Here is a 26,788-nt window from a genome sequence, read left to right on the forward strand (position 1 = left end):
AAAAAAAAGAAATGAAAAAAAAAGAAATATGTTGCATTTCTATGCACCAATAACAAACTAGCAGAAAGAGAAATTAAGAAAACAATCCCATTCATAATAACACCGAAAAGAATAAAATACCCAGGAATAAGTTTAACCAAGGAGGTGAAAGACCTGTACTCTGAAAACCATAAGACATTGATAAAAGAAATTGAAGATAACACAAATAAATGGAAAGATGCTCACAGATTAGAACTGATATTATTAAAATGTTTATACTACCCAAAACAATCTACAGATTCAGTGCAATCCCTATTAATATACCTATAGCACTGTTCACAGCACTAAAATGAACAATCCTAAAATTTGTATGGTACCAAAAAATGTGCCAAACAGCCAAAGCAATCTTGAGAAAAGTAAAGCTGGAGGTATCACATTCCTAGATTTCAAACTATAGTACAAAGCTATAGTCATCAAAGAGTATGGCACTGGCACAAAAACAGACACATATATCAATGGAACAGAACAGAGATCCTAGAAATAAACCCAAGGTTATATGGTCAATTAATCTACAACAAAGGAGAAAACAAGATACAATGGGGGAAAGAGGGTGTCTTCAATATATGCTGCTGGACAAACACGACAGCTACTTGAAAAAGAATACAGATGGACTGCTTTCTTACACCACAGGCAAAAAATAAATGCAAAATGGATTAAAGACCTAAATGTGGGACCTGAAACTATAAAAATCCTAGAAGAAAACATAGGCAGTAATCTCTTTAACATCAGCCTTAGCAACATTTTTCCAGATATTTTTCCTCAGACAAGGGAAACAAAAGCAAAAATAAACTATTGGGACTACACCGAAAAAAAGCTTTAACACAGCAAAGGAAACCATCAACAAAACAAAAAGGCAGCCTACTGAATAGAAGACATTTGCAAATGACGTCTCTGATAAGAGGTTACTATTCAAAAATATATAAAGAATTTATACAACTCAACACCCCCAAAAAACCTGATTAAAACAGGCAGAGGACCTGAACAGATATTTTTCCAAAAACATACAAATGACCAACAGATACATGAAAAGATGCTCAACATCACTAATCATTAGGAAAATGCAAATCAAAGCCACAGTAAGATATCATCTCACACCTGTCAGAATGGCTACTATCAAAAAGACAAGAAATAACAAGTGTTAGCAAGGATGTGGCTAGAAGGAACCTTTGTGCACTGTGGTGGGAATGTAAATTGGTGCAACCATTATGGAAAACAGTACAGAGGGTCCTCAAAAAAATAAAAAATAGAACTATCATATGATTCAGTAATTCTACTTCTGGGTATTGACCCAAAGAAAATGAAAACCTTAATTTAAAAAAAAAAAAAAGAAAAACCTTATTAAAAAAAGATATATGCACTTCCATGTTTGTCGCAGCATTATTTGCAATAGCCACGACATGGAAGCAACCTAAATGTCCACTGATAGATGAGTGGGTAAAGACAATGTGGTATACACACAATGGAATATTTCTCAGCCAAAAAAAGAATGAAATTTTGCCATCTAGGGCAACATGGGTGGACCTAGAAGGAATTGTGCTAAATGAAACAAGTCAGACAGAGGAAGACAAATATTATATGATTTTACTTATATGTAGACTCTAAAAAAGAAAAGAACAAAATATAGAGTCATAAATGCAGAGAACAAACTGGTGGTTGCCAGAGGGAGGTGAGGGGATGGGCAAAACAGGTGAAGGGGATTAAGAGGTACGAACTTCTAGTTATAAAATAAGTCATGGCGGGGGGCCGCCTGGGTGGCTCAGTGGGTTAAGCAGCTGCCTTCAGCTCAGGTCATGATCCCAGGGTCCTGGGATCCAGCCCCTAGCTGGGCTTTCTGTTCAGAAGGGAGTCTGCTTCTCCCTCTCCCTCTGATCTCTTTCACTCTTGCTCTCTCTCAAATAAATAAGATCTTTAAAAAATTAAAAAATAAGTCATGGGGATAATAGTACAGCATAGAGAATATAATCAGTAATATTGTAATAAAGTTACACAGTGATAGATGGTAACTGCACTTAACGTGGTAAGCATTTCATAACATGAAAGTTGAATCACTGTGTCATACACAATATTGTTTCATCTATATTTAGAATTTTTAAAAATTTAAGAATTAAGTGAGTTAGTGTATGTAAAACACTGACAATGCTTAGCACACTGTAAGCACCATATAAAGAAAGGTTTGTTAGAATCACTTTCACAGTACTTTCATTTCTTCACTGTCACTCACTTCTCAGCCAATTCTGACCCCATCACGTTACCATAAAGTGTTTACTAAGAATACCAATGACCTCTATGTTGCTAAATCCAACAAATATTTTTCAGTCATCATCTTAAAGTCTATGCAGCAGTTGACAATCAATGTTAATATTCTCTTCTTGTGACATTCTCTTTTCTTGTCCAGGACTTCGATTACCACCTACCTTTCCTGTCTTACCCATCTTTATCAATAGCCCACACCTCTATTCTATGCTGCAGACCCCACGAGGCCAGGGATTACCTGGACATCCCCCCTTGGATGTCTCAAAAGCATCTAATGCGTACTACCTCCAAACCTGACCATGATCTTTCTTTCTCTACCCCCTCAGCTTGAATATTCTATTTTTTCAGTCCCTCTTCACCTGGCTGGCCCTAGATTTCAGTTGAAGCATCACTTCCTCAGGGAACCCTGAGGAGAATGCCCTCAAAGAAACCCTCATAGAATCTCCCTACTTTCAGAAGGAAGGTAAGCTACACAAGGGCAAGGGATGTCTGTCTTCTCACGACTGTATCCCATGACTAAATGAGGCAGCCTCCAGAGTCCTTTTGTTTTCATTGGGGTCTCTCTGCACTCTTGAACGAGTATTAACTGTGCCACTTTGTGCCAGGCTGACATACTTAGTTAAAACATGACAGAGTGCAAAGAAATCTAGCAGTAGAGACGGTAATCCAGTCCCCAAATTACTTTCAATTGCGATAAAAGGCTTATGGATCACACTATTTTTTTTTTTTAAAGCCTAACAGGGTGATTTGCCCCTTGAACAACCAACTAGTACTATGCACATCCTGAAATAATGCAATGGGTCCAGGTAATCAGCGCAATTGTGTGGGGTTTCTACCCTTGTGTTTACACTTCATCTACCGCTTGGGCGGTGGTACCCAATCCTACCTTAGCAAGTCAACTGCTTTTAACCCAGCACTCCTGTGACCCCAATACACAAAGAGCAGTTTCCGAAGATGTCTCCCGTAACCGCAGGCAGCTACAATGCCGCTGGGGAGTGTGGAGGCGGGAAAGTCCGAGGGACGAAAAGCCGACGCCTGAGCTTGGGTGGGTGTTTTAGTGAACAGTCTGCATTTAAAGCCAGTAGGGGTAAATAAGGCTGAAAAGAGAACGGCCCAAAAGTCACAGCCAAGATAAAAGGGAAAAACGACAGAAGTCCGTTGCACGCCTACTGGAATTCAGGCACCTAGCCCCTCAGAGCCAGTCCCGCGAGACTATAACAAATTCCCAGGGATTCCCTCAAACTCCAAGTAAACGCCTGTAAGGGCGGAGCAAGAGGAGATGACGGCGCAGGGCCGCTCGCCTTACAGCGCTCCGGAATCTCAGTTCTCGCGATCTTTCCCGAGCCGGCCCTCCACTGGGAGTCCGAGCGCGTGTGCTGGCTGGAGTGCCGGGAGGGCGGAGACTGTGTGGCACAGAGAAGCCCCTTTGCCTGTCCTACGGAAGCCTGCGAGGAAGGGTGGTGACCGCTGCCCCGTCCTATTGTCCCGATGCCCAGCGCCAGCGCAAGCCGCAAGAGTCAGGAGAAGCCGCGGGAGATCATGGACGCGGCGGAAGTGGGTGTCCTCCTTCCCTGGGCCTGGGAGGACAGACCCCCTGGGCCGCACGGACCTGAGGGAGGGAGTAGGGTGAGGGGGGGCCCTGCCTCCGGCTCCGTGTTGGCATTTGGCTTGCAGGCCGCGGGCCTGGGGCCGGGATGCCCAGAGCCCTCACTGGGCTTCCAGGGCCCTTGCGCGACCAGCGTGGCCAGACCCACTTTGGATCTCATTTCTCACAGGGGCGCTTGGGAGGCCTAGCGTAACAGAAGCGTGTCCCGGGGTGGGGTAGACGTGGAGCACCGACTGTCCCGGAAGTAGGAGCGGCGGGGTCACACTTTTAGGCACGTCCATCATGTAATCCGCCCCCTGCTCCTCGCCCCGTAAAATTTTAATGTCCACTAGTAATCGATTTTTTTCTCAGCTCTTGCGTACCTAATGTTTTTGCAAGTAATGACAGTACTTAGTAAAACGATCTGCCGGTATGTTTAATGACCTTTTACCATGCGACAGTTTTAAAGAACGCTTGCTATTTTTATCTACTTTCTCACTTCTAGTGACCCAGTAAGGTAGGTAGGGAAGTTTGCAGAGCAAGCATTTGAGATGAAGTGATTCAAAATCATGTGGGTAATTCATAATACCCAGGGGTCCTTCAGTGCTTTTCAGAAATGAAAGTTTGAAGCCGTCCTACAACTTAGTGTGCTGTAAAATAACCAGGGCTTAATCCCTACCCAGCTCCTAATTTTTCTCTTGAGGAATTAGGATTTTGTGATAAACTACATAAGGAATGGGTCATCTTAATAATATTAGATGGAATAAAAATTGCTGAAATATGAACAGTACTGATAAGTGACCCTGTATTCATACGCTGTAATCTATGCTGGCCTCATGCTGCATTGTGTGACTGTATCTTTCTACTAGGGCTCGGTTATCTTTGTCTTTAGGTGTATTTTTTTTTTTAATTTGAAAAAAAAAATTGTTCAGTATTCACCTTAACTTTGGTTTATTTTGGTATAAACACAAACTCCAGTATCTGCCAGATCTAATGGAAAGGATTCCAGCAGATAGCTATAGAGTGACAGAAACTAATTGCTTCCTGTATGTTTTAAAGTACCTTGTAAAATCTAAGGAAATTATCTTCACTTATTCTTTATCTAATTATATAACATGTGCTCCCTTGCAGATAGCATAGGTCTAAATAATAAGATAGACATTGTGGTGGAATTATGTCATTTTATAGCTAGAAGGATCTGAAGATATCATTTTAGAAGTAAAGTGAGATTAAAATAAAAGGCCACTTATCTATTCAGTAAGTATAATTTGTTGTTAACAGTCTATACCATAGATCTTCTGTTTCCTGCTCCTGAATTTAAAATGTAACAAGAAATTAGATATTGTCCATTTCCAACAGCTTGCAACCCTGTATGCTGAAGGTAGTTTTAGAAAAAGGAAGCTGGTGAATTTTTTTCCTTTTACAAAGTTGTAGCTTATATCCAACATCTCAGATTTCTAAAAATTGAGGACATCTGGTGCTCAGAAAGCTTACCCAAAAATGTTGGTTCTCTTTGAACATCTCTTCCTGTAATAGGAAGTTAATAAAACTGTGATACTTCATCCTACTCCCTTCGCAGAGGAAATTTATATCCCTGCTTTGAAGTCATTTAATGTTCTTTTTGAAGAAGGTAGTTAAGATGTGTTGTATATGTGTGAAATTTTTATATTTGAGTGCTGTTGTATATGGTATATCCATCTAGGACTGGTCATCTTCAAAACAAAAGAAACTTTTTCTGTATACAGGTAAATGATATGGCAAATTTCCATGCTTTAAAACTACTGACTCTCTAAAGTAATAAAATGGTCCTGAAAGTTAAAATGAATTCATTTTTATATTCTGTTATCTGTATGTATGTGTATACTGTGCTATTCTTGTCTAAATAAAAAGTCATAATCCAAAACCGTTTTTTTGTAGGATTATGCTAAAGAAAGATACGGAGTATCTTCAATGATACAATCACAGGAAAAACCAGGTTAGTAGCTGTATGATAATAAAGCCTTTTTTTTTTTCTTTCTAATTCCAGGAAAGCTCTTCATGAAGTTAATTAAGTTTGGCATAACTCTGAAGGCATAACTCTGAAAAGGTTAAATGAATAACCCAAGCAGACGCCATAACCCTGCATAATCATTGTCAGTCTAGGGTTACTACTCTAGGAAGGGAAGACAAATACATTAAAGAGTATACTTAAAATGGTAAATTATATTAAAAAGATAAGGTACAAGATTTAACTAAGATTTAGCTGTAGCCTAGGAGATAAGGAAGAGTGGTTAATATTAACTGCCTTCATTATATACGACCATTTTGCATGTTTTATGAAGCCACCTCCTTTCTTTTTCCCCCTTGACTTTATTATATTTCTTTGAAATTGACTTGTCACATGCTGTTTCTCTCAAACCTGTAAGTTTTCTATTTCTATTTATTTCTTCCTTTTGTTTGTATTTTTATATATTTGTATATATATTTCAAGCAGATTTATCTTACTCTCAACTATTTAACAATCACTTGTCTTTTTGTAAACACCCCGAATCATTCAAATATTGGTACAACTGCAGACCTTTAAGTTCTGGCCCATTGGAAGTACTAAGTACTTTTCTTTTCTTTTCTTTTCTTTCTTTCCTTCTTTCCTTCTTTCCTTCTTTCCTTCTGATTTAGAAGCCTGCCTGTGAATTTTATGCTTTGGAAATAAACCTCCAGGTCAGTTTTATTGTACTTTGGGATTTGATTTATTGCACTGCCACAAAATCACTTTTACTTCCCAACTTTCTTGGGAAAATGTACGATATAAGACAAATGGTTTGCTAAAAATAAACTATTTCCAAAAGCAAAGATAGTGGAGCAAAATAATTTATTATAAAATGGAATATAAACAGTATAGTATAGAAGATGACATTCCCCTGCCAGGACAAGCAGGAGAGGTGATTGAGACTTTTTTCCAGCTTCAGTATCTTCCTGAATTGGACTTCCTTAAACTATAACAAAGAAGCTCACCGGAGTTTCAATCTTTTACATGAGCCCCAATCACCTATTGGGGTATTGTTCCATTTGGCTGACAAAACCAGACTACTGTCTTCCACTTATAATTTCTTCTCACGGGGTGGAGGGGAGGGGAATAAACTATGTATGTCATCTGATTACAGTAATATAACAGGAAAATTCTGCCTTTGGTTTATTTCTGCTAAAATTCTAATATTTGGTTCAGCACAAGGTTTCCTTCACATGTGCTTCCATTTCTCCAAATTCCTTTGTTCTAATGCTAGTGACTTAAAAGTGTGTAAGAGGCAGATTTTCAAACTGAAAACCTGCTGCCCCTGATCATTGTCTCAGCAGTCATACTAGTGAGAGTGTGCCATGTGCCTCAAATATCTGTGGATGTGTTGAAGGTTAAGAACCCCTATGCTAATTAGTTGGAATGCCACACAAAAGAAGGAATGATACTTTCTATTTTCAGAAGTAGTATTAAGGGGCACCTGGGTGGCTCAGTCGGTTAAATGTCTGCCTTGGGCTCAGGTCATGATCTCCAGGTCCTGGATCAAACCCTGAACCCCATACGGCATCAGGCTTTTTGCTCAACAGGGAGTCTGCATCTCCCTCTCCCTCTTCCTCTCTCTCGGTGATCTCTCTCTTTCAAATAAATAAAATCTTTTTTTTAAGTACTATTAAAATTACTGTAATCATGCCACTTATTTATAAGCTCATTCTTTTAGATTTATGTTACTCTGTTTCATTTGGTTTTGAGTTTTGACTGACTAGTTAATAAGTCATTTGCTTTTTCAGGCTTGGCATTTTCAGATTTGTCTTTTAAAATTTTATGCTCCTTCATCTGTCTTCTTTTTCACACTTTCTTTTGCCTGAGTTTACACAGCAGATTTGGAAATTGGCTTAATTTATAAGGTCTTTTTGGCAATGTTCTGTAGGAATTTTCTTGTGAAACCTCATGGCTTAAAAATTCCTCATTCTTTGTCTTTGTTTCTGGCAATGAGAACCGTGGTGTTCTATAAATCAGATTCTCTCTAAGCTGCATCTTTGCTTCAAGAGACAAGTTATAAATACATTTAGCAAAGTAGGTAAAATAGATTTATAATTTGATTTCATTATAATATCCTCCCAAAGGTATTTTTAGTAATAGTAACTAGGTTTTGCTGAACGTGATATTGACAGATTTCGTTACAATTAGGTAATGTAACTCTTGAAAATAGAGATCTTTTATTACTTATGATGTTATGATGTCATGTCTATTACTGTGTTTTTAATTAATAGTTAAATTTTTCTTTGATATTCAAATTATTGCATATTTCAAATAATAAAATGATTTCTGGATCACTTCTGGATCATGATTGCCTTATATCAGTATCTTGACATAATAGTTGTTTTGTCACAGGTTTCCTGTGTGGGGATTTCTGGATAAATACAGTACTTTGTTATTAGCATTGGGGGGCTCACTTACAGCCCAAAAGGGAATTTATTGGCTCACATAACTATAGGAAACAAAGTGTAAGATAGTACGTAGCATAATTGAATTTAGAGGCTCAAGCAGCATCTACACTTTCTGTCTTCACTTTTTTCCTCCGCTTCCCTTAGGTTATTGGCCTTATTCTCTCATCCTGCCATCTCAGGTACTGGGAAAGGTAGTGGCTGAAGCCCAGGCCTACACCATCTCATCTCAGAAACCCCAGGGAGGAGAGCTTCATTCCCATGTCTCTATAGTAAGTCCCACGGGAGAACTTTGATTAGCTCATTTTGAGTAACATGCCTTCCCTGGATCATTCTCTCTGTCCTGGTGCCATGACTATCCAGGCCTGGCAGAAAATCCTCCCGTGTGGTCGACTTCTGTATACTGTGACAGGCAAGGGAAAATTCCATGTCCATTTAGGCAAAGGCAAGTGAAGACAGGCTGTATTTGGCCCTATAAGTCATTGAAGTATTCAAGAGATTTGCATTCTGAAACTATCCCTTTGACTCCAATGTAGACTGAATTAGGGGATCAGGGGAGTGCCAGTTATAAGGCTGTTGCTGTAGTTTGGGCAAACTAAATGGTACTTTGGTTTGAGATGGTGGCAATGAAGATGAAAGAATTGGATAGATTTTAGAGATGTTCTTAGTATAATTCATAAAACATGAAGCAAATTGCATATGGAGAATTTTAGAAAAGAAGGTGTCGTCAGAGATTGAAAGTTACTTAGGATAATACCAAGTACTTATGCTAGCTGTTAAACCAAAATAATTATGACTTTGTAAATTCTGAATTACAAAATTGTTTTACTTATTTGCTGCAGATCGAGTTTTGGTTCGGGTTAGTGACTTGACAGTACACAAAGCTGATGAAGTTGTTTGGGTGCGTGCAAGGATTCATACAAGTAGAGCTAAAGGTAAGATTGATTTCATGATTACAGCCCTTTTGGTAAGGACTCTGAATTTTTTGTTTTGCAAATTCCTCACAGACTAAAATATCATTAAAAACAAAAGAAAAACATCTATTTTCTTTCTTAAATCATAGTGAAGCTTAATCCATGGTTAATTAATTTTAGGTTCTTACAGGGCATCCTTGGGGTGTGTGGATGGCTCAGTTGGTTAAATTCCGACTCTTGACCTCAGCTAAAGCCTTGATCTCTGGGTCGTGAGTTCAAGCCCCATGTTGGGTTCCATCGTGGGTGTAGAGGTTCTTAAAAACAAAAACAAAAGACATCCTTAAAAATAATTTGACCTTAAAGACTCAGCCTAAGTCTAAGACTTTAAGGTACTTTTCTAGCATCTCTCAAAAGTTTAGAGTTGTTTTTTGTTTTTTTGAGTGAGTAGGGAGAGGGAGAGAGAGAATCCCAAGCGTCTCCACACTGAGTGCAAAGCCCAACACGGGGCTCTGTCTCAGAACCCTGAGATCATGACCCGAGCTGAAGTAAAAAATGGGACACTTAACTGACCAAGCCACCCAGATACCCCAAACGTTTAATTTTTTTAAGTGAAGAGAATGTTTGAGAAGCTTTTCATATGTTAATAGTCTTATATTTGTAATATTTAAATAGCCAAGAGAGGTGACAAAGAAATAAGGCTAAGTTCACGTTGTCCAGTATAGTAACCACTGGCTACATTTAACTATTGAAATTGAAATTGAAATTCAGTAGTTCAAGTAACTAGCTGTATTTTGAGTGCTTAATAGCCACAATGGCTAGTGGCTCCCAAATACAGCACAAATATAGAATATTTTGCCACTGTAGAAAATTCTGTCAGAAAGTACTAAGAATTTAGCATTAACAACAAAGAAGAAGGATTAGGGCGGTTTAGACAGGCCTAGCCTGATAGGCAATAGACAATAGAAAATTGTCCTAGCCTAATGTTCAAAATTGTCTAAAAATATTGACACTTAACATTAGTTTATAATTTTATACTTTTCACACACTTTTTCACATTTGATATTCCCTACAAATTTGTGAAGTAGGCAGAACAGGCTTTGTTATTCCACTTTGTAAATAAGGATACTGACGCTTGAAATGATAAAGCCACTCGCCCAAGAGCTCATAGTATTGGTAGAATATGAACAGAACGTGGTAGTTTTCTAAGACAGTTAGTCTCCCCAGCAGAGCTAATTACTTCTGTAATATCTAATACATTCTGTGTTACATTTCTTACTTGTTCTAAAATGTTTATTATAGAATTAATGTATGCCATCTTATATATCTCTCTCATTTACATATACTTATATCTCACTCTCAGGATCACTACAACTAAAAGTTTGTCTGTTCTTCCAATATACTCCCCCCAAATAGCTGAATACTGTTGGACTTTGAGAAAACTGGTGGAGTTTTAATTTTTTCAAAAATGTTGATTTGCCTTTCTGAAAATTTGGGCCATTTACTCTACTAAAAGATAATCACATTGTATTGTAATCCTTCATTTAGTTGTCTTCCTTCCATTAGACTGACAGCCTCTGTATGTTTCCTAAACATAGTTATTTAGCAAATTAAAAGATACAATGCATGCTGCATGTAGGCCTGAACCAAGAATAGTTCCCTTTGCACCCATCCCCCAGATGGAACAATTTGAGTATCAATAAGGATAACTGCAGGGGCATCGGGTGGCTCAGTGGGTTAAGCATCTGCCTTGAGCTCAGGTCATGATTCCAGTGTCCTGGGATTGAGCCTCACATCGGGCTCCCTCTCAGCAGGAACCTGCTTCTCCCTCTCCTCCCCGCTCATTCTCTCTTCTCGCTCTCTCTCTCTTTCTCTCAAATAATAAATAAATAAAATCTTTAAAATAAAATAAGGATAACTGCAATGAAATATATCAGATATTTTTAAATCCATAGATTTATAATAATGTTAAGACAGGCAACAAAACCTGGTTGGTCACTGATGAAACAAGCTCATCATTTTGAAAACTGGTAAATAAAGAGAAAGTACCATTTCTGTATGAATTGTATATTCACTGGCTAACCAAATGGTAGATAGGGGGAAGTTGCTGGACAAGTATTCCAGCTAATAAAATGAAAAAAAGCATGTTAGAACTTCATCATTTTGCCCCTAGTAAATTACCCAGGCATTCATCACCAGTGACTGCTAATGACACAATAGAGAGACAACCAGAAATATTTTATGTCTATTCATGAAAGAACTCAACACCACCCAATGCAGTAATCTTGCCCAAAAGAATTGTACCTGAATCTCATGCAGCCTTTAGATCTAACCACCAACTTATAGGAAAAACATAGGATAGAGGAATATGTTAAGTAACAATGAGGATGCAATCAGCAAAATCTAGACTATAGGAAACTACTGGGCAAAAATGACCTCGTCTCTTCTACAAATAAATTGAAAAGGGAGGGGTGGACTTAAGAATTTTATCTCTCAACAGTCATTTATTTGGATCAGAATTTAAATATATAGTTAAATGAAGGAAGGAAGGACACTTGAGACTCTTCGAAATTTGAACATTGGCTGGATGATGTTAAAAAATGTTCTTTTTAAGTTGAGATAATAGTACTGTGGTAACGTTATTTTTAAAAAGATCTTATCTCTTCAGAATCCATATTGAATTATGTATGGATGAGATAATGGCTGAAATTTGCTTCACAGTATACAGGAATCGAGGGATATGAGGATTGGGATAAAGCTGAAACAAGAATGGCCATGAGTTGATAATTATTGAAGTACATGGGGATTGTAGGTAAACATTGGTATCATTTACAAATAATGATCTTTTTGTCCTTTTCTTTCAAATGTTTATCTCATTTTTTGTTTCTCTTTGCAATGATTAGTAGATTCTCCAGTACTACGGGGATTCCCTCAATGAAGAATTTTTCAGACAGCAGAGATTTAAACTCCTGATGAGTTATTTCATGACTTTGGGTGTTCTGCATAAAATGTCATTAGAAAACAATGCCAAAGTTTAAAGACTAGATTAAAAGAAGTTTTTTCTAGTCCAAATTTTCTGTTATCAGGAATAGGTGTTAAATTTTACTTGACCTTTTTCCATCAGTTTTTTTCCCTCAAAATATAATTGTGTTGAGTGTATTTATATAGAGGTTCATATACTATTCTCTCTGCTTTTGTGTTTTTTGAAATTTTCCATATAATAAAAAATTAAAATGCAGTTGATCCTCTTTATTGATGGATTGTGTATTTGCAAATTCTCCTTGCTAAAATGTAGTTGTAACCCCAAAATCAATACTTGCAGCACTTTCACTGTCATTCACAGAAATGCCAGGCATGCACATGTGCGGAGAGGCAAGAAACTTGAGTCACCCAATGCACAGGGTCCCAGCTGAGGTCAGACAGTGAAGCTCTGCCTTCTTGTATCAGCTCTGATGAACAAGTGTTCTTTCACAATCTATTTAATGCCACATTCTTCACACTTGTATGCTTTTTGTTGGTGAAATGGCTGTTTACAGTGGCCACCAAGCATAGAGCTAAAGTACTTTCTGGTGTTCCTAAGTGCAAGAAGGCTTACGCCTTGCAGAGAAAATACATGTGTTAGATAAGCTTCATTCAAGCATGACTTACAGTGCTGTTGGCCATGAGTTCAATGTTAACGAATCAACAATATATATTAAATAGTGTGCCTTCAAACAAAAACACCTACAAAACACCTGTGTATTGATGGACTGATGAAAATATTGTGACCAGAGGCTCACAGGAACTTAACCTTGTATTTCCCTAGGAGCAATGGTTCGATGTTTGCAAATTCATTGTTCCTGCTGACTTTATAGAACATAACTACTACAAATAACAAGAATCAACTCTTTGTAATTGTAATGATTTATACTAGTTGGAATTCTTAATGTTGAGCCATTTTTGAATTCTTGGAATAAACTGAATTTGGCAAAGGTGTGGGTAGTATTCTTTTAGTATAGTACTAGGTTAAGGTTCACTGTTTTTTTCCCTGGAATTTTGCATTAATCTTGTTTTCATAATTTTTTTGGGAAAATCCTATGATTTTGTTTTTAAGTTTGTATATAAGTGTCTGTCTGTGTTTAAGCTGCAAGTTACCCAAGTAATACATTAATATCTTTACATGAATTTTTCAGAGAATACAGAAGTGATACTTTCTTTTTTCTTCTCTACATCTATCCTCTGCCTTAGCCTTTCTGTTCTTAATAATTTGTTTAGTGTCTTTCCAAAAATCTTTCTTTTTAAGGCACATTGCACGCATTCATATATACAGGTTTTTATTTGTTCTGTGTGACTTTTAACTTATTTTACGTAGATGATAGAGTATTTTACATGTTACTCTGCAACTTTTAAAATTTTCAATTAACAGTGTTTCTTGGAGATCTTTCCATGATACTAGTCACAGATCTACATAAGTCAGTATTTCTCCAGGGTAGATATCCAGAAGTGAAATTGCTGGATTGAAGGGCATACATATACATATTTAAAATTTCACCAGATTATCCTCCAAAAAAACTGCTCAGTTAATACTCCCAAAAGTATGTGACAGTACCACTTTCTCTGTATTGTTACCAATAATAATCATCCGCACTTCTCAAAGTAGATTGTCTAAAGAAATAAATAAAATCTTATGGTTTGAATTTGCAAAACCCTGATTGCTGCTACTCCCTTCTTCCTTATATAGGAATAATAGCTAGTAAATATGACTGACTTGGAAGCATTCAGGTGCCTTAACTCCAAAAATAGTAACACACTGAAACTGGACTTGGAAATAACCCATGCTGGCAATTTCAAGTAGAGCAAAGCTCTGAAAAACCACGAATAAGGAAATGGGAGTGTCAAAATCATAGTGTCAGAAGTATGACAACTAGAATCCTGTTATGTCAAAAAAAACAAAAACAACTTTTAATAACATATTCTTAAGGGTAGTATTTCATACATTTTTAAAAAGTAAATCAGATTTCTTACTAGGTTTGTATATTCTATCCCTAAAATCAAGTGGTGTATAGAGGAGCAAGAAGAAATTTTTAACTCTTAATGATACGCTTAAAATTCATTTCTTTAGATTGTGAAAGTTTATGATCTTACGCCTGCATATTGAAAGAGTAATTGAAATATCTGTGACTCCTTTCAAATTTTATATATACTACATTGAAGCCAGAAAATACTTCTCCTTCAATATTATTCTTTCTGAAAACTTACTTACACTTCCAAAATAGCTAGTTTATTTTGGTTGTCAGATAGTTTAAAAGCTCACGAACTTATGTTCGTGCAAGAATATTTCGGGGGAATAACAATTGGAAAGTGCTTTAAAACATTCGGGTCTTTGCTGTTTTATTTGGTAATGAATTAACATAAATGATAAAGGAAAATGTTAATGTTAGGTATTAGGAAGTTAAGGAACATTATCTAACTAATGAATTCAGGAGCTTGGCAAGCTAAAAGACAGTAGGAGGAGATGAAAACATAAGATTGCCTCACAACTTGGATAACGTAGTTCTCCCACAAAAGCCCACTTTATTACTGAGCTATCACTATAATGGAGATGAGGGTGAGCCTTTTTGTCCTGACTATGACTATGTTTGCACCAGGTGCTATAAAAAGTATCAAACTTCACATTTTTCTAAAACAGGACTCTTGTGTAAACTTAAGAAATAAACTGCCTCTTCTAAAAACTTAACCAAAATGCAACACAAATTCTTAACTGTTAAGGAGCTAAATTTAAAATATCTATAAGTAGCAAATTATTCAGCTTTTTTGAACGTTGACTTTATGTTCCTTTCTATAAACTCTCTCCCAGTTGGCGGGTTCCAAGAAGAAAGACAAGTAATATTTAGCAGTTGATTAGTCTATCTTATAAAGTTCCAATACTAACTTACACAGGGTGAGAAATTACATATTTGCTTCTTAGAATAAAAGGTAATATGTAGATCTAGTAAAAATTAAAATTCCAAAAGTGCAAAAAGATATAAAAGGAAAGGGCGCCTTGGTGGCTCAGTCAGTTAAGCATCTGCCTTCACCTCGGATTGTGGTCTTGGGGTCGTAGGATGGAGTCCCACATCGGGCCCCCTCTGCTCTTCCCCCGGTTCAAGCATGCGCTCTCACTCTCGCGTGTGCACGCTCTCTCGCGCGCGCAAAAAAATTTAAAAATCTTTAAAAAAAAAAAAGATATAAAAGGAAAAATAGAAGTCTCACCATTCTAGCTTCTCCATCTCATCACAGTCTCTTCCCCCCAAAATAACCACTGTTGTTTCTTGTGTATCCTTCCAGGAAAAAAAATGCATTTACAAGCATGGGTATATTCTTAGTTTTTTAAATGTATATAAAAGGGATGGCAGTTCACATGCTGCTCCCTGTTAACACTCACCAGTGTCTATGAGAGTGCCTTGCAAAACGCGAAACAAAGCAGGTCGTGCAGTGTATGTCCAACCAGAGCCAAGGAAGGAACAATTTTGTTTACTAACAGCCAAGAACTTGGTCTTGAAAGTACTTGATAAAAGTAGTCTGAGTGGACAGGTCTACTTACCAGGAAACCAGTACTGGGTTTTTGTGGGGTTTTTTGAGTCTTTTAAAAATCTTTTTGAACGGACCATCAAGGTTCTAGTATTTGAAAATGCTTTGAACACCAAAAACCTGGGAACCATAGCATAAAAGTCACGTGTAGGTCATTCTACTAGTAAAGACTGCTTAAATATGAAGTAAGTGATAATAGAGTTTCAGTGCTTTTATAGAAATACTACTACTATGAACATCTTTGTAACTGTGACTCTCTCCATACTCAATTTCCTTAACATACATTTTTTTTAAAGATTATTTATTAAAGAGAGCATGAGTGGGGGAGGCAGAGAGGGACAGAGGGGGAGGGAGAAGCAGACTCCCCACTGAGTAGGGAGCCAGATGTGGGGCTCCATCCTAGGACCCCAGGATCATGACCTGAGGCCAAGGCAGACACTTAACCAATTGAACCACTCAGGCGCCTGCTTAACATACATTCTAAGAAATACATTTCTTGAAGCAAAGAGAACAATTTTAAGCCTTTTAATGCCCATTGTCAAATGATTCTCCAAAAGCCTATGCAAGTTTACCTTGCCATCAGCAACTTATGAAGGAACGGTTTTCATTTAATTCTCTCAAGCATTAGATAGCATTACATATTTTTAAATCTCTGCTAATTTGAGAGGTAAATTATGGTTATCATTGTTTGCTTCAACTTGCATTACCTTCATTTCATTTTTTTCCTTATATTTATCTACTCAGTTTTTTTCTTTTTCTTTCAAATGATTTGTTCTAGTTTATTGCCCATTTACCTACTGGAATCTCAGTGTCTTTTACTTCTAAATCTTTATGATCTCTGTATTAAAGATATTAACTCAGATAGGTTATAAGTCATTCAGCAAATAATTTTTCCCAGTGTTTCAGTTTTTTATATATAGATATTCTGTAGCTTTTAAACTTAGAAAGGTCTCCCTCCTCTTTTGTACAGTTTAATATTGTTTCATTTTTTACTCAGTTTTTTATTTGTTGGTTTGTTTGGTTTTTTTTTAATTCCTGAATTCTATCTAGAATTAGAATTTCTTTTCTCTAATAGGGTCTATTTTGAGTTTATTTTTCTGTTCCATTGATCTGGATGTTTTTGTGCTGATACATTTTTACTTTTAGGTTTATATACTATCTCATGGTGCTGGTTTTACTACTTCATCCTCTCCCTTCCATCTGTTTCCTTTTTTTTTTTTTTTTAAAGATTTTATTTATTTATTTATTTGACAGAGAGAGACAGCCAGCGAGAGAGGAAACACAAGCAGGGGGAGTGAGAGAGGAAGAAGCAAGCTCCTAGTGGAGAAGCCTGATGTGGGGCTCGATCCCAGAACGCTGGGATCACGCCCTGAGCTGAAGGCAGACGCTTAACGACTGCGCCACCCAGGCGCCCCTGTTTCCTTTTTTAAAAAATAAAAGGTTTAATATTTAGAATTACATACAATAAACACATTAAGCATTAAAAGAGAACAGTGAACAATCTTCACTCCACCCATTACCACTGATTTCTTGATTTGTTTTCCCTAGCAGTGAGGTCAAATCTTAGGGAGCACATTGGCTTCTATATTTAGCCTCCTAGAACTTTCCAGGTTTTACATATTATTTGTGTTGAATCTTGAAGATGGCCAAGATTTCCTTTCAACCCTTAAGTTTCTTCTATACCTACCCCCCTGATTGTGTTATTCTCTTAAAAAGTATTTTTTCTGATTAGAAAAATAGTACATGCTTATTGTAGAATGTTCAGAAAAATACAAAAATACGAAAAACAGCATAATTTCCTATAATTTCACATCCTTTAGTAGCCACATTGTGGTGGGTTTTTTTTTTTTTCCTATCCAATCAGTTTCGTATTTTGGTGGGTTTTTTCTCTGCACAATTTTAATACACTTAGACAAACAAAATTGGGATTATACTATATGGTTTTATCACTTCCTTAACATAATAGTCTATCATGATTGTCTATCAAATATTTACTTTGTGTTCCCAGCACCTGGCATGGTTGTTGCACATTGTAATCCAAATGTGAAATAGGAATGGTAATCAATCAAATAAGTAGCCAGTGGTGCTATTAATAATAATTAAGGGCACCTGGGTGGCTCAGTCAGTTAAGCATCTGCCTTTGGCTCAGGTCATGATCCCAGGGTCCTGGGATCGAGTCCCGCATCAGGTTCCCTGCTCAGCGGGGAGTCTGCTTCTCCCTCTCCCTTTAAAAAAAAAAAGAAAAAATAATAATTAACATTAATTAATAACATTAATTCATACTTAACATTAGTTAGGTATGTCACAACTCAAAATATATTACCTGTATAATCCTCAAGATTATAGGAGAAAACCCCAAGAGTAACATACTTATATGTTCTCGATTTTGAAGCTGAAGACTGAAGCATAAAGTAGTTTAATAATTTTCCCTCAGGCCCCTTCCCAGGAAGTGATAGGATAGGATCCTAGGTCTTTGGATTTCAAAGCTTTTACTCTTTAGCGACCCTTACACTAAGTGTTACCCCCTAGTGCTGACCCAGAGACATTTTCATGTGCTAAGCCTTTTTGTAAGTCCTGTAGAGCTCCATTCTCTGTCCAGGTCTTTTGTGTAGCACTGGAGTTCATCGCAGCATGGCTTTGTAGTGCAGCTAGGTCTGTGCTGCCTATCTGCACTATTAGAGCAGCTAAAATACTTACTAAATCACATTCCCTTCCATTGCACAAAAACATTCTGTTAAAGGTTTCTCAAATATTCTGTGGTTTCTGTCGTTCCCAGGGTAATGTCATTTCGATCCATCTGCAGATTTCTCCACGGTAACAGTCTTTATCCATTCAGTATCTTAAAATCCCCTTGAATGCGTTTAGTATGTGTAACTTTCTTTTTAAGATTTTACTTTATGACTGGATCATAGTCCAAAGGAAAGGGAAAATAAGTGTATATTTCGTGGTTAAAAATATGTCAGTCATACATCACTCCAAAGTCCATAGATTATGTCTGTGTTGGCACTTTGTTTGCAACATTTTTTTTTTAGACTCATGATTGTGGTCTGCTTTGTGTTTCAAAATACTGTATGTTGAAAGAAATGACTGTGAGTCTGCTTGCATTTTTGCTTTTTTTTTTTTTTTTGCAAGTATTTTAAAAACTGAAATCTTTTGGTGTTTTATAAAACAATCTGATGAGAAAAATGATCTTGAAAAGGTTTAACTTGTTTTATGAGGAAGTAATTTCCCAAAACTTGATCAGAGACTTAAAAAGAATTTGCTTTGGAGGAAAAGGATGTCACAAGGATAAATAGTCACTGAATCTATTATGAATAATATTTTTGAAAAGGTTAAGAATAGGGAATGGCAGTTCCTTATGAAAGGAGGGGAGATTGCGGGGGGCTCTTAGAGGCCCAGAATATGTAAAAATAAAACTGGTTATAGAGGATAAAGACAATGATTTTTTTATAGACAAAGTAAGTTATTTGGAGCAGCACCTGAGTGGCTCAGTTGGTTAAGCGTCTGCCTTTGGCTCAGGCCATGATCCCAGGGTCCTGGGATCATCCCCCTGTCACGCTCCCTGCTCAGCAGGAGGGTCTGCTTCTCCTTCTACCTCTGCAGCTCCCCCAGCTTGTGCTCTCTCACTTGCTCTCTCATTTGCTCTCTCTCAAATAAATAAATAAAATCTTTAAAAAAAAAAAAAAAAAAGTAAGGGGTGCCTGGGTGGCTCAGTCGTTAAGCGTCTGCCTTCGGCTCAGGGCATGATCCTAGTGTTCTGGGATCGAGCCCCACATCAGGCTCCTTCGCTGGGAGCGTGCTTCTTCCTCTCCCACTCCCCCTGCTTGTGTTCCCTCTCTCACTGGCTATCTTTCTCTCTGTCAAATAAATAAATAAAATCTTAAAAAAAAAAAAAAGATATTTGGGGTAAAGAGGAAAATGCAGAACTCTAATAAAGGATGAGGAATATGATAAAGGAAAACAGGAAAATAAAATGTGGAAGAAACTAGCCTGTCATTCTAAGTGCTCTTTAAAATATACTTTGGTAGGAAGTAAAATGGACCACCTGCACAGAATGCCTGTATTCTTGATACAAAGCACTTTATTAGCACTTCTGTGGTTATCATTGAAGATCCCATAGTGGTTAGCACAGTGCCTTTGCCTGTAGAATACACTTGTTATTGAATGCATGTTGAAAGTGATCTGAAGTTACTTGAAATTTGTTTAATCGATGCAATGACAAAATAATTTTCTGATTAATAATATTTCTCTGAAATTGGTGATTTGCCTTTGTTCTCATAACAAACATGTTAAAAGCACTTTTGTTACTCGTAGTGCGAACTTGGGTTTCTTTAAAGCTAGTCAACAGTATGATTTGGGCCATGGAAGCTGGATACACATATGTACGTGCCTAATGAGTATAGTCAATTTTGGCTCAATTTTAAAGTAGAGAAACATTTTTCTTTGTAAAACCTGAAGTAGCATGTCCTTAATACACTTGTGTTCTTTCTGTCTTATTCAGGGAAGCAGTGTTTCTTAGTCCTACGTCAGCAGCAGTTTAATGTCCAGGCGCTCGTGGCGGTGGGAGACCATGCAAGCAAGCAGATGGTTAAATTTGCTGCCAAGTAAGTAAGCAATTATATCCTGTTGTCAGAATAAACAATGGTGGGAACCAAGACTCCCAGGGGTTTGGACCATTTTCATACATTAACATCAATGCTTCGTTTGTTTAAAAATGTAGTTATTTAAATTGTCAGTTCAGTATTGCTGAATACATTAAACTTACAAAAGAGAAAATATGGAGCACAGGCTTGAAATTCATTTGGAACTGCTGAAGCAGCACTCTCTACAGACAAGTCACATTTACTTTCAAGTAGAGTAACAAAAAGCCTGGCAGCCTCTACATAGCAAAGCAACTTTATTTTGTTGTGTTTGTTGAGCTTCAGTTCCTACCTCCCCCCCCCCCAGTTTGAGATTTGCATATTAAGCAACAAGTTTTCTAACTGAAAAATAAAAGCACATAAAATAAGAGTGTCGTTTTGCAAATGATTCCCTCCTAAAGGAAGTAAAACAAATGTCATAACATTTTATAGCTTTTAACTTTGACATCAAAAGGGTTAAAGAAAAGTAAAATCAACCCACTCCTCCCCTCCCCCCACAACAAGTCTTGCTGTCTGGCTCAGAGTTCCTGTAGAAATGCTTAGTTTTGTTAAGTTTGCAAGAGGCAGGATATAGAGGTAGTGTAGTGCTTATGCGTAACATAGCTCTAAGGTAATAATAGTTGGTAATGTGGGTAGTTTTGTTTGTATGTTTTTCTCAATTTAGTCAAAATTTTATTTCCATGATAATGATCAAAGAAGATTTGGAAAAATGGATGATCTTTATATTTTAAGTAATAGCGTACTTCATAGGCATGAATGTTTTTTAAAAGAAACTAAATCTAGGATAAATGTTTTATTTTTCTCTTGATTTTTATCTCTGTTCTTTAGATGTATACTTTCAAAGATGAGTGCGTATAGATAGAATTATCAATTTTAGAACTAGAAGGGAACTAAAAAACAATCTAATTTAAACAATTTATATTTGGGCCCTCCCCGACTCCCTTAGTGTTTTACGTGTAGTGGATGCTCAGTAACTGGTATGGGTTTAGAGATTTATTTATCAAATTTAGTTTTATTATATCACAGCAGTATCTTGTACCCTGGTTTAAAAACTCCAGTGCCGTTAATTGCATCAGTTCACTGATGAACTCAGTAGTATTTGTATTTCTGGTACATAGTCCCACCTCACCTTATCTCCCAGTCCTGCTACCCGGAGACTTCTGTCTCTTCTGTCTGTATCTTTTGGTGAGTAGGTTTGCTGTTTTTATCTCATGGCCTACGAGGGTGTGTGCTTGTGGGGTGCACTGTCAGCTAGCCTTTTAAGGTCAGTCCTGTGAAGTGAGACATAAATGAGCTTGGTCCCTAGAAATAAACTTTCCACACAGAACCTTCTATAAATAGAGCCCCTGGAAACCATAGACATGTATGCTAAATTATATTTAATACACTGAAAAATACTGGGAAAAAGTCCATTTCAAATCAACAAATAATCTTTATGGCTTTTGTCTTTTATGTATTAAATTGGTTCTGAAAACTAATATATGGAACTGACAGTTTTATTTAGAATGTGTGTTTCCATTAAATTGCCTTACAACCTTAGTGTTACATTCCTAAAGAAAATATTCTAGTCTAAAAATCTTTTGAAATTCCCACTTACCCTTAATATTTACTAAGAGATATCCTACTGACAAAAGGACAGTGAATTCATTTGTTGTCTTTAGAAGTAAAGTAGTCCACCAATAGTTATTTCTTATTATTTTGGATCTTCTCAAACTTCTGCGACTTGACTAACAGCAATTGACCCTATCAGAGGTCAACCAAAGCTTACTAGCTGGCCTAGCTACTTGCAAATGGTCTCCCAAATAGAATTTAGTTCACTAATGTCCTCATAATACATAAATTAAAGAAATACATAATACATAAATTAAAGTTACACAATACTGCAAAATCCTTAAGTTCGCAAAATTATTTTTGAGAGTGAAGTCTTCTTTTTGTCTCTCCAAATGAGTTTTCTAAGGCATTTGGCTTCTTTTTTTTTCCTCTCTTTCTCTTTTTAGTATTGTTCTTTGTAACTTCTGTCATATGTTAGTTGGGTTAGAACAAAATAGTCCCATCTTGTATAAACTTAATATTTATTGGAAGATACAAGCTCTTTTTGCTCTTCCTTAAGTCTGTATTTGCCAGAAGTTTATTTTCAAGTGGTATTTTTATCTAAAATCTTTAATGGCTTCCTATTTCCATATAAACGATATAGTATAAGTGTGATCTTTCTCTTAGATAAGGCAAGAATTTAGTTAAGTTAGTCTGGATTTCATAATCTTGAAGTGTAGAACTCAAGATCTAGATGTAATTCAGCTTAACAATTAAATCGTGACTTGGATTTTTTTTTTTAAGCAAAGAACATGTATCTATTTTTAGCCTCCCTCCCCCAGAAAATGGACTTTATATAATTAGTAATGTGTGGGAAAAGATGGTTTCATAATAGAGCTGTTGCAAATTATAAAGCCTTTGGTTATATACAAGTGAATGAAGCCAATTTTATACAATAGGCTTAACATGTGGTACTTAGGTTAATTATTTAACTTTTGGCACTACTCATACGTTAAAGTATCTATCCTGAGTAATTAAGAGTAAATGTGTTAATAACTTTGCTACCTTGTGAAAGAGGAAAATTTTCATGACTAAGACTCTGGCAAAAAATTATGTTTTTTTTGTAATTGAAGTATGGTTGACACACAATGTTACATTAGTTTCAGGTGTACAACATGGTGATTCAGGAACTCTATGCATTGTACTATGCTCACTACCAAGTGTAGCTATCATCTGTCACCATAGGATGCTATTACAATACCATTGACTATTCCTTATGCTATACCTTTCATTTCTGTGACTTATTCATTTCATAACAAAGCCTGTATCTCCTACTCCCCTTCACCTTTTTTTGCGCATCCTCCCATTTCCCCTCCCCTTGGCAACTACCAGTTTGTTCTTTGTATTTATGGGTCTATTTCTGCTTCTTTTATTTGCTCATTTGTTTTGTTTTTTAGATTCCATATATAAGTGAAATTGTATGGTGTTTGTCTTTGTCTGACTTATTTCACCTAACATAATACCCCTCTGGGTCTGTCCACGTAAAAATGATGAGTTTTTAGTTTTTGTGGTTGGTTGGTAATTTTTTTAGGAACAGTCAGCTTGTCTTTTTTATGTGACTCTACACTGTACTTCTCAGGTAGTACTGAAATCTTGATCTTTCTTGGTAATAGAAGTCTAAGGCACATGTCGTTTCTGACAGAAAGCCAGTAGTAGATGATCTTAAATTCAAAGTGCAAATTTTTAAAGAAGAAAATCAAGAACAGAAAAATTTTACTTTGAAAATAACCTATTCTTTTCATGAATAATAATAAATCAGGTGAGGTTATAATATGAATTCTAAAGAACTTTTAAAACTTTTTTAGGAAAAAATTGTGTTGTTTTTTTTCATCTCTCAAAATCCTTTTCCTAAAAATTATCTTTATATAAACTATTTTATTTAAAATGTGTGTTCATGGGCTCCAGTGTGAAAACAAAGATTAAGGTAGCTGTTGTACATTTATCTTTAAAGTCACTTGCTCTGGCAGTGCTGTCTGGTGAGCTGGCATTTCTGTAAAACAAGAATCTAAGGTGTGAGGTTATTGTTAAATCATAAATAACATTAGAAAGAAATTACTCTATTTGACATTAACAGATGAAAAGTAAGAATTTTTATAACTTGCTATGGTCAGTTATACTCACATATTATTGTTACACGATACTGCAAAATCCTTAAGTTCGCATGGACTTTTCTGTATCCTTAAGCATGAAGAATAATTTTCGATATGGCACTAGAATGAAAATAATCATTATTTTCTAAAATTATTTTTGCAAGTAAAGTCTTCTTTTTGTCTCTCCAAATGAGTTTTCTAAGGCATTTGGCTTCTTTTTTTTTTTTCCTCTCTCTTTTTAGTGTTGTTCTTTGTAATTTCTGTCACATGTTAGTTGGGTTAGAACAAAATAGTCCTATCTTGTATAAACTTAGTATTTATTGAGAGATACAAGCTCTTTTTGCTCTTCCTTAAGTCTATATTTGCCAGAAGTTTATTTTCAAGTGGTATTTTTTAATCTAAAATCTTTAATGGCTTCCTATTTCCAACCATGTGCAATATTAATTCTGCCTACTGATTCCCTCACCACAATGTTATTTCCCACTACTTTGCCATATATGTCTTCATATTGGGCAGATTCTCTGTGTCTGCAATGACCTCTCTTCCTCTTATTTTAAAAGTTTTGCTTTTATTCATTGAATCCTCATTCTTTGTCGCTTAGCTTAAGCCCATGTCTTTGATGATCCTCAGTCATTGGTTTCTCTTTTCATTTCTTTGGGGTCCATAGATATGTTCTTGGGAGGCTGGAAGTTTTTTATGTTTTTTTTAAATTTAGCATACATTTTGATGATTACCTTAAAGTTAATATATAAGGGTATGTTTCCATGTCATTTTAAAGGCTAACTTACAACAGAAAACTGGTATGTGAATTCAGTACTTTTCATATAGCGTTTACTGTCGTATTTACAATTGCGTTCATGCCAGCTGAAACTAGACGATATCCACGTTCCGTACTAATGATGATTTCACCGTAGTTTGAATAGCAACACATGCTGAGAACAGGTTGGATTACTAGGTGGTACTTAATAGTTAGGAGGCATCCTGAACTTTTAAAATCTGTGCTGTTCCAGCAGATTTATTGAATCCTATTTTTGTCTATAGAGGGACAGCAGATCACTAATAATATAACATAATATAATAATATAATAATAATGCAAGGAAAAATGATTCTATTTCCAGTTCTAGTACTTATCAGATTAGATACCTATTTGATTCAAATTTCAATTAACGATGCTTCATTATTAACTTTCATATGAACAAGATAGGTTTATATAATTATCAACTGATACTTTCTTTAAATTGTCATTCTTGGATTGCTGTTTGTGGTATTTGGGTTAATTATGGGGCCTAATTGTCCTAAATCAACCTCAGACTTAACATTTTATGTAATTGTGAGCAGACATTCTTCACATTACTGGTAATAAAGTAAAAATACAGAAACAGATTAAATATAGAACTGGATCTGAGACTTTAACTTTATACATTAAACCAAATGTCAGCAGTTTAGTTTTAGCAAACTTTAATATTGCTATTTGAATTTTGTTATTTTTAATACTTGCTTTCATTTTCCTTTAAAATTCATTTTGATTTAAAGTTAAGAGCTAATATAGACAGAAAGTACATTAGTGGTTGCTTAGGACTAGGGGAAGAATGAGGGGATAAGAGAGTGAAAGCTAAAGGGTACAGAATTTCTATTTATGGTGATGAAAATGTTCTAAAATTGTGGTTGCATGTATCTGTAAATATACTAAAAACCATTGAACTGTACACTTTAAATGAGAAATTGTATGGTGTGTGAATGCTATCTCAAATTGTCACAAAAACATAAATTTTTAAAATGGAAAAAAAAGTTAAGGGCTATACACTGTGGAAAACAGTATGGAGGTTCCTCAAAAAGTTAAAAATAGAACTACCCTATAATCCAGCAATCGCACTACTAGGTATTTACCCAAAGAATACAAAAATACTAATTCAGAGGGATACATATGCCCTGATATTTATAGCAGCATTATCTACAATAGCCAAATTATGGAAACAGCCTAAGTGTCCATCAATTGATGAATGGATAAAGAAAATGTAGGATATATATATGTACATGTATATAAAAGATGTGTATTATATATACATATACATCCAATGGAATATTACTCAGCCATAAAAAAGAATGAAATCTTGTCATTTGCAACAACATGGATGGAGCTAGAGAGTATTTTGCTGATCGAAATAAGTCAGAGAAAGACAAATATGATTTCACTCATTTGTGGAATTTAAGAAACAAAACAAACGAACAAAGGGAAAAAAAGAGAGGAGGGGCAAACCAAGAAAACAGACTCTTACCTATAGAAAACAAACTGATGGTTACCAGAGGGGAGGCAGGTGAGGGGGATGAATGAAGTAGGTGATGGGGAATTAAGGAGTACATTTGTGATGAGCATTGGTTGATGTATGGAAATGTTGACTCACTATATTGTACACCTGAAACTAATATTACACTGTATGCTAACTAACTGGAATTTAAATTAAAACTTCAAAACAAAATAGAATAAAGTTAAGGGCTATAAGCATGTTAATTCATACTACTTTTATATTTGTAGGTATATAAGTAACATGATAAAATCCGGTTAAAGTGGTCCCTGACATTATTTTATACCATTAAAGAGAGTCCCTGTAGTAGTTTGAGAACCAGTGGTCTGTGCCATATTGAGTAGTGCTTAATTTTTTACCAAGTTTATTTTGAGCTCATTATTGGAGTTTTGG

At 36.0% G+C, this 26,788-nt stretch overlaps 1 protein-coding gene and 2 long non-coding RNA genes across 3 annotated transcripts in view; 2 read left to right on the forward strand and 1 right to left on the reverse strand.

Moving 5' to 3' along the window:
• Positions 1 to 3,548, reverse strand: part of LOC103667677 — a 160,570-nt gene extending 157,022 nt beyond the window's left edge. Inside the window, exon 1 of the long non-coding RNA XR_569814.2 lies at positions 3,179 to 3,548. This is a non-coding gene — a long non-coding RNA (uncharacterized LOC103667677). The remainder of the gene's footprint in view (positions 1 to 3,178) is intronic.
• Positions 3,549 to 3,660: 112 nt separating this feature from the next.
• The window catches only part of DARS1 (aspartyl-tRNA synthetase 1), a 57,944-nt gene continuing 34,816 nt past the window's right edge, over positions 3,661 to 26,788 (forward strand). The window contains exons 1-4 of the mRNA XM_008695860.2: positions 3,661 to 3,846; positions 5,795 to 5,852; positions 9,154 to 9,246; positions 20,273 to 20,375. Coding sequence (XP_008694082.1) covers positions 3,781 to 3,846; positions 5,795 to 5,852; positions 9,154 to 9,246; positions 20,273 to 20,375 — 320 coding nt within the window. The 5' untranslated portion in view covers positions 3,661 to 3,780. The remainder of the gene's footprint in view (positions 3,847 to 5,794; positions 5,853 to 9,153; positions 9,247 to 20,272; positions 20,376 to 26,788) is intronic.
• LOC121106327 lies at positions 11,100 to 13,193 on the forward strand. Its single transcript, XR_005838958.1, has 2 exons — positions 11,100 to 12,034; positions 12,126 to 13,193. It is a non-coding gene; the product is annotated as an uncharacterized LOC121106327 (long non-coding RNA).

Source organism: Ursus maritimus, unplaced genomic scaffold (genome assembly GCF_017311325.1).
Source record: "Ursus maritimus isolate PB19 unplaced genomic scaffold, ASM1731132v1 scaffold_1, whole genome shotgun sequence".
In the NCBI taxonomy this organism is placed as follows: Eukaryota; Metazoa; Chordata; class Mammalia; order Carnivora; family Ursidae; genus Ursus; species Ursus maritimus.